The sequence below is a fragment of the Vitis vinifera genome, chromosome 11 (assembly GCF_030704535.1).
Source record: "Vitis vinifera cultivar Pinot Noir 40024 chromosome 11, ASM3070453v1".
NCBI lineage: Eukaryota > Viridiplantae > Streptophyta > Magnoliopsida > Vitales > Vitaceae > Vitis > Vitis vinifera.
In genome coordinates, this window is record NC_081815.1 from 8,014,628 (window position 1) to 8,029,818 (window position 15,191).

At 37.8% G+C, this 15,191-nt stretch overlaps 2 protein-coding genes across 8 annotated transcripts; one reads left to right on the top strand and one right to left on the bottom strand.

Moving 5' to 3' along the window:
* Nucleotides 1-122: 122 nt before the first annotated feature.
* On the top strand, nt 123-8,168 carry LOC100262194 (probable WRKY transcription factor 32). Of its 3 annotated transcripts, none has more exons than XM_010658303.3 (5): nt 123-900; nt 983-1,032; nt 3,471-4,177; nt 5,744-5,905; nt 7,501-8,168. In XM_010658303.3, exons 1-5 carry the CDS (start codon nt 675-677, stop codon nt 7,856-7,858), a joined length of 1,503 nt encoding a protein of 500 aa, XP_010656605.1. In that variant the 5' UTR covers nt 123-674; the 3' UTR covers nt 7,859-8,168. The 3 variants fall into 3 exon arrangements, with proteins under 3 accessions (XP_010656605.1, XP_002276194.1, XP_019078563.1); XM_002276158.5 differs by having other exon boundaries at nt 5,747-5,905; XM_019223018.2 differs by lacking the exon at nt 5,744-5,905.
* Nucleotides 8,169-9,589: 1,421 nt separating this feature from the next.
* Nucleotides 9,590-14,615, bottom strand: LOC100267363 (uncharacterized). Of its 5 annotated transcripts, none has more exons than XM_059740859.1 (7): nt 14,487-14,615; nt 13,817-13,938; nt 13,193-13,699; nt 11,420-11,477; nt 11,221-11,304; nt 10,940-11,081; nt 9,590-10,296 (listed from the first exon to the last, which is right to left on the bottom strand). In XM_059740859.1, the coding sequence occupies exons 3-7, from the start codon at nt 13,668-13,670 to the stop codon at nt 9,931-9,933; spliced, it is 1,128 nt and encodes a 375-aa protein (XP_059596842.1). In that variant the 5' UTR covers nt 13,671-13,699; nt 13,817-13,938; nt 14,487-14,615; the 3' UTR covers nt 9,590-9,930. The 5 variants fall into 5 exon arrangements, with proteins under 5 accessions (XP_059596842.1, XP_059596840.1, XP_059596841.1 ...); XM_059740857.1 differs by having other exon boundaries at nt 11,420-11,480; nt 14,338-14,607; XM_059740858.1 differs by having other exon boundaries at nt 13,193-13,938.
* Nucleotides 14,616-15,191: the final 576 nt, after the last annotated feature.

Here is a 15,191-nt window from a genome sequence, read left to right on the forward strand (position 1 = left end):
TGATTGGAAACCCATTCATCGGAGAATCCTCAAATGGTCTCCGTTCCGTCTTTCACAAAATTCTGACGAAAATTTACACTCGACCCAAATTAATATTATGCCCAACCAAACTCAGCTAATAGATTGGGCTTAGACCTGAGACCAGCTAAGCTGTAGCCCATGAGTTGTGAAGAAGGATTGCAGGGGAGGCGCGTGCCATTAAAATTAGACCAAAGCCAATGAATGGCATTCTTACCAACCTAACCTATTAAGTATTAACGCACAACACAGCGTTCACATAAATCTCCCTTTTTCTTAAAAAAAAATTAAACTAGTAAATAAAAGTAATCAACAAAGCCGCTACGTCAACTCGCACTCAAAGATGCCCTTCCAAACAAACGGCCACCTGCGCCGTTAAAGAACACCTCAACACTTTCAGCGGTCAGGTGATTGCCTTCGTAACGGAGCTTTAACGGTTTCCGTTGCCTACCCCCCACAAAAAAACCACCTGAGTCAATTCGAGTCAAAGCAACCGCACCACTGCTCTCTCTCTAATCTGTTCCGAAACACACAAAATCCGAAACCCATGTCCTAACCGCGTTTCGGATTCGGACACTAAATAAAATTAAAATTAAATTGGAATAACAAAACCGGACCTAGCCGCTCGAAGCCTTTACCTTCTCTCCGAATCGGCCATGGCTGGGAACCAGAGCTTTGAAGCTCCCGAAGCAGAGAAGGCTGAGCCGAACCCCGAGTCTGATTCGGGGTCGGATTCCGACTCGGCCGAATCGGGCTCTGAGGACGGAGAGGGACTCAGTGACTCGGAGGGAGTTGGAGCTGCTGAGTTGGGAGAGCCTCGTGAATCGGAAACCCTAGCTGTGGCTTCGTCGATTACGGAGAGTGGTTCGCAGTTACTCTCAGGTACGGTTGGTTCTCTGGCACGAGTTGGTGTGTTTGGTTGGGTTTCATGTGGAGTTGGTGATTTTTATGGTTGATCTGGTAGGTTCGGCGCTCAATTCTACTTCGCAGTCGCTTGCCTCGGTTGAATTCAAGGTAGTAGTTCCATTTTCTCCTTCATTTTTGAGTTGTTCATGGATGCTTTCAGCTTCTGAAAATAATCGTTGCGAGATTTAGTTGGAAAAACGTAGAAAAGTTAGATACAGTTTCAACAAATATAAATAACTAATATTTTTATATTTAATATTCTGATTCTTTTCCAAGCATATGCTCTCCGCAGCCATGAATAGGCTAGTTGATGGTTGTCCGGTTTCTTGATCTCTTTGCGTAATTATTAAGTATTTGCTTCTTTATTTTATTTCATCTGTTTTTATATGAGATATTAGTTCAAATTGGGAAATTGATCGAATCTTTGTGGTTTGAATTGCTGTTGCTGCGGGACGGTTTGTTAGGGAGGTAATGGAGAGACTCTATTTTTTGTTTCTTTTGCTTACCATTTGGCTGCTCTGAGAGGCAGAAGGATAAAAAACTACAACTTTGGGATCCTAGATTTCCATTATTTAGGAACTGAGAAAATGAAATCTCTACTATCTAATCACCTTTGACATAATTTGGGAAACCAAAACAACAAATCATGTATGGATCAGTTGGCAAGCTGTGTTGCCTTGTTGCTAGATTTATTTGTAGGGGATTGTTTGACGCTTGAATTTTTTACTGGTTTCTCGTTTTTGTCCTTGGGTTGGGGTTTTTGGTTGTAATTCTATGCTCTTCTTTGGTTATATTCTGTAATCCTTTTGAAGGAACAACTAATCCTTCTTTGTATTTTCTAGTTCATATAAGAACTGTTGCCTCTGATTTTTTCTTATTTTTCTTTAAAAAGAATAACAGGACACATAATTTTCAAAGTTTTATCTTCTACTTTCCTAAATTGTCAGCAACCAAATTGAGGGTTGTGTCATTGGGCCATTTGTGGTTTCTGTTAGCTGTTGGCTTTCAAGAATCCAGAATTTGGTGTAATTCTGTTGTTGCAAATTTGGAATTTTGTTTGGAAATTTGTAGTGTGAGACATGTTTAGGGGTCTTCTAGCTCTTGATTTGGGAAAAATCATGTAAAGACAAGTGGGTGCAATTTTCTTGTTTCTGAAGAAATAAAAAATGCTATACATTGTTTCCATATTTTTTCTTGGGGAAAACCTAAGGATAAAAAATCTGGGCCTTTGAGTCCGTGAATGATCATTCAGAATCATGATCATAGCAATGTGATTGAACCATTGGGATGTGGAAGGCTAGAGGAATATGCATTAAGGAGAGAATTGAAGCAGATTAATTGCTGGTGATAGGAGTGGGACCATTGTGTTATGGAGGAGAGCCATCTTGCAATATATAACCATTTAATTATGGATGTGGATGTAGAATAAGGATCTCTCTTTTCTCTTTTCTTTTCTTTTTTTATGAGAATATAGGGATGTTCTTGTAAGAAAGAGATGAACACTGCATCTCTTAGAAAGCTAATGGTCATCTGGGATTATTCATTCTTGCCATTTTTTACATCAAGAAGGGTGTTGTAAAGTACATACCCATGTCCTACTCTATGCAACTTGTATCTATGTTAAATGTCAATAATTTTTTTGGAGCCCATGCAGCTTTTTAACACAATGTGGACTGATTTTCTGGGTTAACTGTATTCGGTGATCCAGGTCCACCTAATTATCTTTTGTGATCAATAGTGTTGTGCTAGCATTAGCTTCAATTCAAACATGTTAATACAAGAATACGAAGAAAAAATCATCTGCATGTAAAGGTTTATAAGCTTTTAATGTAGTTCTGCCAACCAAACATATATTTACGAATTAGAAAGATCATTCCATTATACTATAAAGAATATTATAGTGGACAAAAACTAGATATAACTATTAAGTTTTGAAACATCTCATGTTCCCCCACTCCTTATTTCTATACCCTGAACCACAAACCCCTTGTTCCATTGGATGCCTCACATTCTTCCTCACAAATCCATCTTCATCTCATAAGTCTTTTCCCTCATGATCTAAAATATTTATAAAGATATTTCTACTAACTTTCCTTATTTTATAAAAAAAACCTAATGTTACAATGACATGAATATGGGAAATATTTTGTGCAATATTCTTTATAAAAGGGAATGTATACCAATTAGGAATTCGAGATATTTTCCAACAACTAGTTCATCATGGTTTCTTGCTCCCATATTTTTCTAATAATTGGCAAAATTTCATGTTGTATGTGCGAAAAGAATGATCTGTTAACCATATATGGCAGTTTTCCTCATAAATCTGGCAATCTAAATCTCCAATTTTGAGGCATCAAATTTGTAGCTGAAACCCTGACTTCCTTTTTTGGACACTAATTGAGATGCATTTTGCATTGCTATGTTTAATTGTCTATTATGCGAGAGCATTTTTACCCATTACATTCATGAGCTAACATTTTATTTTTCATGCATTGACAAAATTCTGTTTTGATTTTTGTAATTTGATATCTTCTTTCTTTCCCTAGGAGCAAGCTGGGGTGTGTCATCAAGAAGTTCGGACTACTGTAACAGCCCAGACCACTCATGTCCAAACAAAGAAGCAACTTCAGTCATCTGGTTGTCCAACTTCGTCAGTGGAATTATCACCAACTTCTGTTACCCAGTCTATTCAATCGGCTCCAAGTCCAACAATACTAGAACAAAGGCCATCACCATTTCCAAAGGTTAACAGTGAATGTATGCCAGAAGGGAACCAGAAAAATTCTTCTGACCTGAAAACTATATCTACTGTTCCTTCTGTGAAGACACCTTCTGCAGATGGCTACAATTGGCGGAAATATGGTCAGAAGCAGGTAAAGAGTCCTAAAGGTTCTCGAAGCTATTACAAATGCACATATTCTGACTGTTATGCTAAAAAGATTGAATGTTGTGATGACTCGGGCCAAGTGATAGAAATTATTTATAAAAGTCGGCACAATCATGATCCGCCTCGGAAGATTAACTGCATGAAAGAAGGCAAGCTTTCACCAGTTGGGCCTGTTACAGGGAATAGTACTACAGCTGACCCAGTAAGAATGCTTAATGATTCAGATCCATCTACATCTTCAAAAGAACCTGTACAAGAAACACCACTGATACCTGAAAGAAAAAGGCCAAATTCAGATGCTTCTGATGAGAATCCTGAAATTAAGGTTAAGGAGGAGCATATTGATGAGCCGGAGCCTAAACGGAGGTAAGTTCCCTATGAAATAGTTTCCAATCTTGTTCCTTACAAGATTGCATGCACAACAATCTTTACACTATCAATTTTGCATAAGGTATTTTTTCCAATTTCATGTTGCCATGTCAGCATAAAAGAAGCACCATCACCCCTTGTGACAATTGATTACTGCAATCTAAAAGAACAAGTCAAAAGGAGGACAAAAAGTCATAGTTAGAAAATCTAAATAAAAATTATTCTCAAATGATTCATTTTGATGCTATGATTTTTCCCTTAAATATGGACTGCCTACCGTGCTTTTCAATGCACACGCCAAGACATCATTGTTGGAGATAAAGAACTGGTTCCAAATCCCTATTGACCAGCAAATTTTATGCAATTCTTCAATGAAACATTCATATCTTGTCAGTCATGCACAAATTTTGAGAGACAGAGTTGGTTAACTAAATTAGGAGAGAATTTGGAACTTTGAGACAATTTCTATTGAATTTGGCTCAGCAAGTTTGTAGCAGCCCTAGTGGATTCAGAGTATGCTCCCCAACAGACTCATTTGACACATATATAAGGTTTGTGCATATAATGTGGATTAAAGGCAATCCCATACAAGTCAATCTCTTGATAGCCTTTTCCTACTCAAACTTCCCTTCATTTCTCTCTCTAATTTAGTTTATTAGCTACAAAAATGATCCTAGCTTGGTAGAAATGCCTTTCAAAGGGTGGGTTGAGTTTGATTCTTACTGTCAACCAAAAAAAAAAAGAATTAAAAAAACAAAAAGAAAGGAAGGCTGTCATCTCTTTTCTGCATTCTTGCAATTCCACCTCTGTTCTATCTACTTTGCCTCATTTGCATGGAGTAGGTCAAGTTTAGCTTGCAAGAGCAAGTTCACAAAAAGATGTAATTGACTGTTGGATAGTTATAGAAATCTGGGAAAGAGCTATATGTTTTAATAAGATTCCTTTCAATAATAGTTAGATTTTTTTTTTTTTGATAGGCAATAATAGTTAGATATATACATGAGTGTAACTGCCAACCATGTTGATGTTTCATATATCTAGTTAAACTTGATGGGATTGATGACATATTGGATCCCAATCCTTTTGCAATACTGATGACATGGTATCACGTGTTTTATAAAGAAAGGGCTACTATATAGGATTCAGTTGAAAGATGTTTCAGGATTTGCCTAGATATGATTGGCTGTAGCATGTGGTGGGAATCATATATAGAAACTGTTCTGTGAGAAGTTGTTCATTTCATGTCAGCCCCAACCAAGTATTTAAGTTCATTAATTTTGTATGTTCATAGTAGCATCAAAAGACAATCTGGCTTCATAACCCCCCCAGGGGTTGCTCCTAACAGATTTAATGCACCAAGATGCTAGGATTTTTCAAGAAAGTTACAAACAACAAATTAGATCCAATGGTAATACAAGTATGAAAGTGGAAGCAAAGTTGCCCCATATGAGTTATATGAATTTTGTTTGTCACCTCTATTCCATTCTTGTACTTGGGGGATTGATTTGGGGAGCACTGGTACTGATACGGCTTTCTGTCCCTTTTTTTTCAATTTATGAGAAGCAGATCGAAGAAAAGCAGCTTAGGGAATTCAGGTTCTCACTTTAAACCTGGAAAAAAACCTAAATTTGTTGTGCATGCGGCGGGTGATGTGGGGATCTCAGGTGATGGCTACAGATGGCGCAAATATGGACAAAAGATGGTGAAGGGAAACCCTCACCCCAGGTGCGTGCTCTCCTTTATTAGATTTTGTAGAACAAACCTATTTCATCATTGTGTGTGAGTCTGACATTGCTACTCCGAGTCTTAGGCTGCTGCAATATTGGACACAATTTCACTCAGTTTATAGTTTTAACTTTTAAGTTCTTAAAAATAAAATAATATTAGCTCCACATACAGCTCAACTGATAGGTATTCCCACAAGGAAGGTCCTGGTTTCAAGTCCTGGGCTTGCCCACTACATAGTTCTTCAGTAATGGAAATTAATGTCATTTTCCCGAGTCCTGTGAAACAAGGCCATCAGTTTTCTGTATTAATAAAAATAAAAATAAAAATGCAGCCATAATAGTTTAGTTTCTAAATTTTATGCTTAGACCAAAGAATAAAAAGCTTCCTTCTTTGTAATTTGTTGTCTTCGACCAAGTTGTATATAGTTGAAGACCCAATGTCCTTATTTGACTTCATCAATTGGATGGGTTCTTATTGAGGGAGGGAGTAGCTTTTTGTTGTCCCTTTTCCTTTTTTCTAACACCTTTTGGTGACTGTTATATGCACGTCTTGTGTACTTTGATGCACTTTTTTTTGTCACTTTTTATTTAATATTATCTTTATTTACCTATCAAAAAACAATCATGCTTATATAGGCTATATCTGCTTTGATGCAGTACAGCACTTAAACATTGAGTAATTTCGTCTACAATATCTCTATTGGTATGGGTCAAAGTGTGGAGGGCTACAGTTTATCTTTCTTTAAGATTGAGAAAGAATACTAGGGGGTTTAATGCAATGTTTTAAAGATGCAAGGTTTTAAAGTAATCGGTTGATGAATTGCAGAAAATAGGTTGCTAGGGCTTCCTTATGCAGCTGATTTATGGTTTAAGGTTTCCTGGAAAATAGGCTGAAGGGAGAAAGAATATAAGTGTTGTGAAATTAGGGTATAGATTAGACATATAAACGAATGATGGCAGGCTTTATTGGCTTATTAGCTGTATGGCGATTTAGAGAACAGTAGAAGGAGAAATTGAAGGAAGAAAGTAAGACTAGGTGATCACAAACTTAGCAAGTACCTTATTACATAGCCAACTACCCATGGATATGACTGGATTCAGCAAACCTATTGCCTTCATTCAGAAAGCCACTTTTAACAACACTGGTCCATCTTTCCCAAACAAATCTAAACAGTTCTTTGAGGCTGATGGTTGAAAAAGTGTGATCAGGTTCACATGAGCTCTAGAGAATTATCAGGTCCTCATGAACTCTAGAGAATGATCTAGTCATGGATCCCTCATGAGCTCTAGAGAACTATCAGGTTCCCATGAACTCTTGAGAATGATCTAGTCATGGATCCCTCACAAGCTCTAGAGAACTATCAGGTCTCCCCATGAAATCTAGAGAACGATCTAGTTATGGATCCCTCTTCTTAATATGTGATCTCAGGAGTCTTAATGAATCAAACTAAGGAAATAACTATGAAACTAATATTTGTCGAACCATTTAATTTTGAAGTCCAACTCTTTTACCGAATTTGACAGCTTCATATCCTTAAATTTATCCTGTGAGCTTGCTTTTTGTTCTGATCTGTCTTTGGGACAAATTTCCAGGAACTATTACAGATGCACTTCTGCTGGATGTCCTGTTCGTAAGCATATTGAGACAGCCATAGATAACACCAGTGCTGTCATAATAACATACAAGGGGATACACGACCATGACATGCCTGTACCAAAAAAGCGACATGGCCCACCAAGTGCTCCCCTTGTTGCGGCTGCTGCTCCTGCTTCCATGAACAGCTTGCAGTTTAAGAAAACTGAAGCTTTCCAAAATCAAATATCTTCAACTCAATGGTCAGTGGACATGGAAGGTGAATTGGCAGCTGAGGAATTGGATCCAGGAGGGGAGAAAGCCATGGAATCTGCTCGAACTCTCCTGAGCATTGGATTTGAAATCAAGCCGTGCTGAAAACTTAATATCTGGCCTAAGAAGAAAAATTAAAAAAAAAAAAAGAAAAAAAAAAGAGAGAGGAAAGAACGAAAAGATTAGATCACCAATGGGCCTTTCTGTGAAAATCATGCAGCTGTTTCATATATATTATTGAGTCTACAGGTTTGGTGATTTCTTTTTTCTGTTTGTTTTTTCATTTATTTTCCTTCTTTCCACTTTAGTCTTTCAGTGAACACTTGTATATAGTTTGTATGATACTTGTTTCGAGCAGGATACTAGTTGCAACTTGCGGGACATTATATAGAATTGGCTGGCACCCATTTCAGTATCTTCATTTTAAGGTGAAACAGACCCAAACAAAAGAGACACAGCTACTCAAGATTCTTACTTGAGTTATTGTAAGATGACTTCAATGGGAACATTTTAAGACAGTAGCAGCATCCATGATTTAGGGGGGAATCTGTCTGGTTTAGAGTTTGCCATGGTCGATTTCAGAAGATTAAGTTGGATAGCAGATCACTTTAGAGGTCATGTCCGATGGTTGGTTCTGAATGTGGTGAGGGTCTGTGGACCTCAGAAAGACTTGTCATTTACTGTTTAAACAGGTAAGTGAAAATAAAAATGTGAAATGGTAACGTATGGGTATGGCTGTGGGCAAGTCGGAGGAAACAGACTCAAAAGAGCTGGAAGAACGAATTTTATTGGGCATGAGCTGAGAGAAGTAATTTTACTAGGCAACAAGCTCCAAAAAGGTATTATTGACATCTGAATTCTAGGTCATAGTAACTGCTATAAAGATGCTGCATTTTGATTATGTATTGTACTATTGGATTGACTATAGGCTACAGCACACTTGATTATGCAATTCATGTATGGATATTTGGTTGGCGTGTTGAGATGGCATTCATTTCATGGCAATTTTCCCCAAGGCCTGTTTAATATAGGTTAATATTAATCCATGATGTTTGTTGGCGCTGGCTAGGCTTTATTTGAGTGTCTGGTACAAAGTCTACACGCATGGATAGAAGTGGCTTTGAATATTTCACCTATTGTTTTGTGGTTGTAGTTTGCTGGGACAAAGCATGTCAATTTTGGTGCTTGAGCTGGCTGTGGCTGCTACTTTATGAGATTATTTGAAGATGATATAGAGCCACAAAGTTTGGGATAACTAGAAAGCAAGTCTGTTAGGCAGGCGCCCGGCCTCTAAACAATCATTAGGTGCGTGACTCTGCAGCAGCCTCCCTCCATACCGGCAGAAAATTGAGAGATTGAAATGGCAAAGGTGGTTGGGGTCAGCACCTTCCCAACTTTTCAGGGTGTCTTCCATCTTTTACGGAGACAAGGCTTGGATCATGGGATGATTCTTCTGGTAAAAAAAAGATTCAGGACTAGGGGGCATAAAACAAAAAAGGGACAAACACATGGAGCGGTCGTTATCTTAATTCCTCCTTTGAAACAGGGATGCCCCACATTTAATTGGTGATTTGAACCTAACAGGGCAAACATGTTATAAATACGGCAGCCATACCCTGTCCCAAGGGAACATAGAAACACAAATCCAACCCCATTTAAAGGCAGAAACAAACCCCATGGCTGCTCTCCTTTATCAAGCTATGCGCTGTCCACCACCTTCCTGAGGCTCCCAACCTGTAATGTCCTTTTATCCAAGGGGACACTCATTTTCCTTCCATCTCTTTCTCATGCCTAGCCTTTTGTTTTTCAAGCAAAAATCTAATTAACACTTTCCACTGTACAAATAATTGTACACTGATTTTTTTGTTTTTTATTTTTTGTTTTTTTTTTATAAATTCCCCATGACAGCTTCTTTCCCTTCCACAACACGATCACCAGTTAATCCAATTCGGCTTTTAGTAATCTACAATCTACCAATCCATGTTGCGCAGCAAATTCACGAAATTTTATACACAACCTTCGTAGCCACCCAGTTGTAAAGAGCAGCTAAAAACCAGTCAACATGGTAAAATTGATGATTGACCTTGAAGCGCCACCTGCATGCCTGCCTGCCTGCGTGCCCGCCCCCACCCACCTGCCAGCCCGCCCACCTACCCACCCACAGGGCATTTGGCACATCATTCTGATGAAAAACTCAGTTCATCGATAGCTCTGGACAATTCTGATTCAATCACATTGCTTTTCTTCTCTTCAGCTGCTCCAGTAGTGATTTCCTCTTCCTTGACTTCCGCAGCGGTCACACAGTCCTGGAATCTGAAGCAACTGATAAGATGATCGTTAGTTATTCCTGCCACCTGCATGAATGAGTAGATGACTGTAGGCCCCACACTCCGGAAACCTCTTCTCACAAGGTCCTTGCTTATGACATCTGCTTTTGGAGTCTTCACTGGAACATGGCGAGGATACCGGAACCTGCTAACTATTGGCTTGTGATTCACAAAGCTCCATATATACTCATCAAACGACCCAAACTCATCTATGACCTGCCATCAGCAAAACCTGCAAACTATTACAATCATAGCAACAACCCTGGTTGTGGAATTATATCACTTTTACTTGCGTCCACAAAGGTTAGTAGTTAGGGGGTTGATGATAGCTGAAAATATTCCAACTTGATAAACAGCTCCAAATTTACCAACTAAGCAAGCTGGAATGCTCAGGAAGAAGGAATAATTAGGTTGCACAACTTACTCTTGAAATAAGAGGAAATATTAAGGTCAAACTGGATTGGATAATAAGCTTATGGTTTGTCTTTATGTAAGTCATGCAGATTGGAGAGGAATGAGGACCACCATTCAACCACTTTCCACCTAACCTGACCAATCAGGTGATTGCTAAACATGCATTATATGTCATTTAATTGTTTGAACAGATAAAGAAAGCATAGAAAGTGGTCCCAGGGGAAAAAGCATCTTGAGCAAATCTAGGTACTCTGGATGTGATCATTACTAAAAATCATCACACTGGTAAAAACAGACTACTTGAAGATTAATACCATTATCTGTCTGATGCAAACTATTATTTAAAAGGGAGATACTCAACCAAAGTTAACAAATGCCCATGTTCTGCTACTCAAGGTTTAAATTTGAAACAAATAAAAATCAAATCAAATTGAAGAGAATCTACCTTGGACATTTGTCGTGCATTCTCAATGATGCCACGCAACTTAAGCTCTGATATTAGAGAGCTAGCAATGCTTCCTGGTGCCATTAACTTCTTCTCGTTCAATTTTGCAACAGCGATTGGATCAAAATCCGCAAAGACTTCCCTGCAATTAAAAAAATTGTTAAAAGAGAATGTGGTAGATGCACAAGAAAGGGGAAGGGAATATGACCATGTGGAACCATAGATAATATATGGCAGATATAGTTCATCAAATTAGAACATTGCTTTTCATGGAACAGTACCTAAAAATGTGCCTCTTGCTGAGAATGGTAGGCCATGTGAGTTCAGCCAAGGCACCAGAAAGGACAAGAAGCTCAAACAATTTCCTGCATTTAGTATAAAGGATATTAAGCAAAACTAAAAGAACATGAAATAGAGTCCTGAGCCATGTTAGTGCTTTGGAATTGATAGGCAATGCAAGGACTGATGGAGATCACGTACTTGTCATCATGAACTGGAACTCCCCATTCTTCATCATGGAAAGCAATGTAAGACAGGTCTGCTTTAAAAATATAAGAAAATCAGTGAGCAAATAAATCTTGAAAACAATGTAGCCAACACATGTAGTTGACACCAAGTGATTTAGTCTCCCTAAGTGACAAAAATGAACCTATGTTCTTTACTTTTACCTTCACAAATGATAAAGCTTCAAATTTTCATATAAATGGTACTACTATGTATAAGAATAAAGAGGATATAGCACCGCAGACCCTTTTTGTTTATCCTAAGTTTTAAATTGTCCAATTCTTGCCGTGTATCCCTGATCTTGCACCCAATGAGGGAAAAACACGAAATGAAGTGAGCATGCATAATTTCATTCTAACTTTAATATTCATCACCATGAAATTGAATGGAAGAGCTAAGAGTTATGACAAACTAAAGCATGCTAAGAAATATTTTCTTCTAACTGGTTGCTACAAAGGTACATCTACTACCAAGCTAGCTAACTTTGAATACAATAGATATGATTCATAGAGAAGATAGAAAATAGTAATAATAACCATGACATATTCATGAGGTTGACCCAATACAGAGACCAATATGAAAGTTTCCAGATTGATCTAAAATCAATTAAAAGAGAGGATTGGAACAATTTACCTATAAAAAGTGGCTGAGTTCAATTCACAGGATGAGCTGGTAAAGAAAAATAAAATGAATAAGGCTAAGGAGCTATCCACTAAGGGTAACTGCTCTACTCCCAAAGCAACAAGACAAAAATACTTACTCTCTCCCAATATAATTCAGTCAAACAACTGGCCTGTGTATTCTATTGATTCAGTGATTCCAATTAGTTAATTTGAGTAAAATCTCACATTTAACATACATTAAAATTAGTTTCAGAACTTTAACACAGCTAGCTATGTAGCAAAACAGAGCCAATGCCCCCACTACAGGAACTACATGAGGCAACCTCAAGGAGATAGAACAGATGTGATGCAAGTACATGTAGATAACTCAATTCAACGAAGACATGAGCCCCATTATTTGGGGTCTGCCATGTAAACCCTTTTTTAACATCAAATGTCATGTCCACTAAAGCATTAGCCTCCTAGCATTTTGTACCATACGGTACACATATAGATCTAAATCATCAAAGAAATAAAATAATTTTCTACAGGTTAGAAGTGTTTATGACCAAACAAAAAGGAAACAAAGTTAAAAACCTGTATCAACTGATTAGTGTGGATAATAAATTAAAGTAAAAATTAAGAAGACACTCAATTACTAGCTTTAAGCATCCCAAACCAAAGATCAACCCAAACCAAACTGGTCTCAAGCAAAGCAGTCCACTATGCTTTATTGCAGTTTTGGAGGAAAAAAAATAGATGGAAAGAGATGCAAACTTAGTTTTTCAAGCTCCAATTTAACTTCTAAATGGCCAATGGAGTGCATTCCACGTTTAGGAACCTTGGCACTTGAAAAGCCTACACTACTAAAAGAAATGCCTAAATGCAGCTTACTGCTGAATATGCAATAAAATCCTTTTCCTCATGTCAAAGGTTTGTAAGTACATTTTCATGGTATATATGATTGATAAAAGCAAACCAAAGCTCTGTCACAAGCATTTGGAGATCAAGTAGAGATATGTGCAAATTTAAGCTTACAATTATTAATGAACATCTCATCCAGAAAATAGCATTCATGAACATCCCATCCTTAAAATTTCTAAAAGGATGAAAACAAAATATTCCAAAATCAAGTAACAAGACATACCAGTATTTGGTGTCACCCATGCACACCTCCTTTTGGCTTTCAGACCATCAGGTGGGGATTCAGACACACCATCAGAAACAATGACTTTTGGCTTGGAGGCGTATGACCTCCTCCGTGCTGTACTACTTGATCGAGTGATCCTACCAGTAGATGCTCGACTATGAAACGAATCTGTAGAGGCGTCAGATGAACATGAGGCATTGAGTGATAAATTAGAATGCAACAACTGCTCCTGCCGACGAAGCACCAATGGAACACTAACAGAATGTGATGGTGGAGATGATGCAGCCCCATTAGATGATGGAAGGGCTTTTATCTCTTCATCATCTTTGGTTGCTTTCTCTGCCTTCCTTAGAGGCTTTGTTGCAGGTTTCCGACCACTCAACGACCTCATCGTCTTGTTTCCAGCAGGTCCAAGGACTGGCCTCACCTCTGAATCAGCTACATTCATTGACCTCACTCTGGGACCTCCTGACATAGATCTCAGCTTTCCACCTTCAAAGTCCCCTAAAATTTGCACTTTTTAGCAACCACAGGTTGTTTTAGAAATTCAAAATCACCGAATTAAACCCTCAAATGGTGACAGAAACTGCCATTTTCATGATATTCCACAACTGCCCTTACATCCGAATCAGCTAAATTCATGGACGGTACTCTCCAAGCTTTCAACATCAATGTCTTTGAATTCTTCACAGATCTCAGCGCTTTGGCCTCAAAACCCCCCAAATTTGCCACTTCTACTGGTCCTGGGGTCAAATCAAATGCTTAGAATACCCAAATAAGACCTAAATTTACGGGGAACTAAAAAACACCACCATATCCAAACGACATTTCAAGTCCAAATCCCAAAATTCAAATTTTTGCTAAACCTAGGTTTGTTCGTACAAATACTCAAAAACCACCATCACAGATATACAACAGCGACACCGCCATTTTCAGATTATTTGAGTTCAAACAAGTTGAAACGACCCAGAAAACAAGAAGCACACTCAAATCTACAAAATGTCTTCAGCTTTTGACCAAAGCTAGGGTTTACACTTTAAAACACAGCTGGCGAGAGGCTTGATAATTTATTAAAATGAGGTTGAAAGAAACCTCGAAACGCAGAGATTCCACAAGGCATTGTGGAAACCGAAGCTCTGTACCTCAAAAAGCGGAGTCGGAACAGCGCAGTTTCAGTGCTTTGAAGAGATAAAGCTGCCTCATTCATAGCAATTCTCAAACTATTCCGAGAAAGTGGAAGAGAAAATGGGAGAGAAAATGCGGGAAAGTAGGGTCGATCTGAGTCACGTACCTGCCAGAATTGATCGATCAGGGAAGAGTTCGATCTGAGGGAACCCTCTCTCTAGAATTCATATAGAGAAAGAGAGTTGAGTGAGTGGTAGATAATTTAATAAACTAAGAGTTTTTTTTTTTAGTGAAAAGGTCCATCTCTAGATTGGCCTTATTTACTGGTGATGCTCACCGGTTTTACCGCCTATCTCCGGTTCCTCTCCGGTCCCCTTCTCGTTTGTCCTTTTTTTTTTCTTTTCTTTTTTCAAAATTTTTTCTATTAGTGCTTTTCAGGCCTGATCTACTACACTGTCCACCAAGTTCACCAGCAGAAAATATTAACTCTACCGTGATGTTTGTTTGTTTTTTTATTAAATAAAAAAAAATCAAAATATTTAACTGTTTCTATTTAGTTAAAAATATTTAAATTTTTTATGTAATCGAAAATAATCTGAAATAAATCAACATGACTGAAACGACTTTTAACTTACTAAAAAAAATCAAATATTTTAATTTTTTCTATTTAATAAAAAAACAAACGCAGCCTAAATCATAACATTATTTTGAATAATAAAAAATTATACATATGCTTTAAAATTACATCTAGAAAGGGTCTTTAATAGAAATTGTTAAGAGGAAGGGACTTGATAAGTTTTTGGGATGATGATGGCAATAACTTGATGAAAATTGTAATCTAACAATGGCAATAAGTTCACCTAACAAGTAA

What these genes read in the sequence shown, in the direction of transcription:
- LOC100262194 (XM_010658303.3), top strand. Translation starts at nt 675, where the DNA reads ATGGCTGGGAACCAGAGCTTTGAAGCTCCCGAAGCAGAGAAGGCTGAG. An exon ending in GAGCCGGAGCCTAAACGGAG is followed by an intron (nt 4,178 to 5,743) that starts GTAAGTTCCCTA and finishes ATTTATGAGAAG; the next exon opens with CAGATCGAAGAAAAGCAGCT. An exon ending in AAGGGAAACCCTCACCCCAG is followed by an intron (nt 5,906 to 7,500) that starts GTGCGTGCTCTC and finishes ACAAATTTCCAG; the next exon opens with GAACTATTACAGATGCACTT.
- LOC100267363 (XM_010658306.3), bottom strand. Translation starts at nt 13,670, where the DNA reads ATGTCAGGAGGTCCCAGAGTGAGGTCAATGAATGTAGCTGATTCAGAG. An exon ending in GTTCCAGTTCATGATGACAA is followed by an intron (nt 11,305 to 11,419) that starts GTACGTGATCTC and finishes TACTAAATGCAG; the next exon opens with GAAATTGTTTGAGCTTCTTG. An exon ending in AGCAAGAGGCACATTTTTAG is followed by an intron (nt 11,082 to 11,220) that starts GTACTGTTCCAT and finishes TTTTAATTGCAG; the next exon opens with GGAAGTCTTTGCGGATTTTG.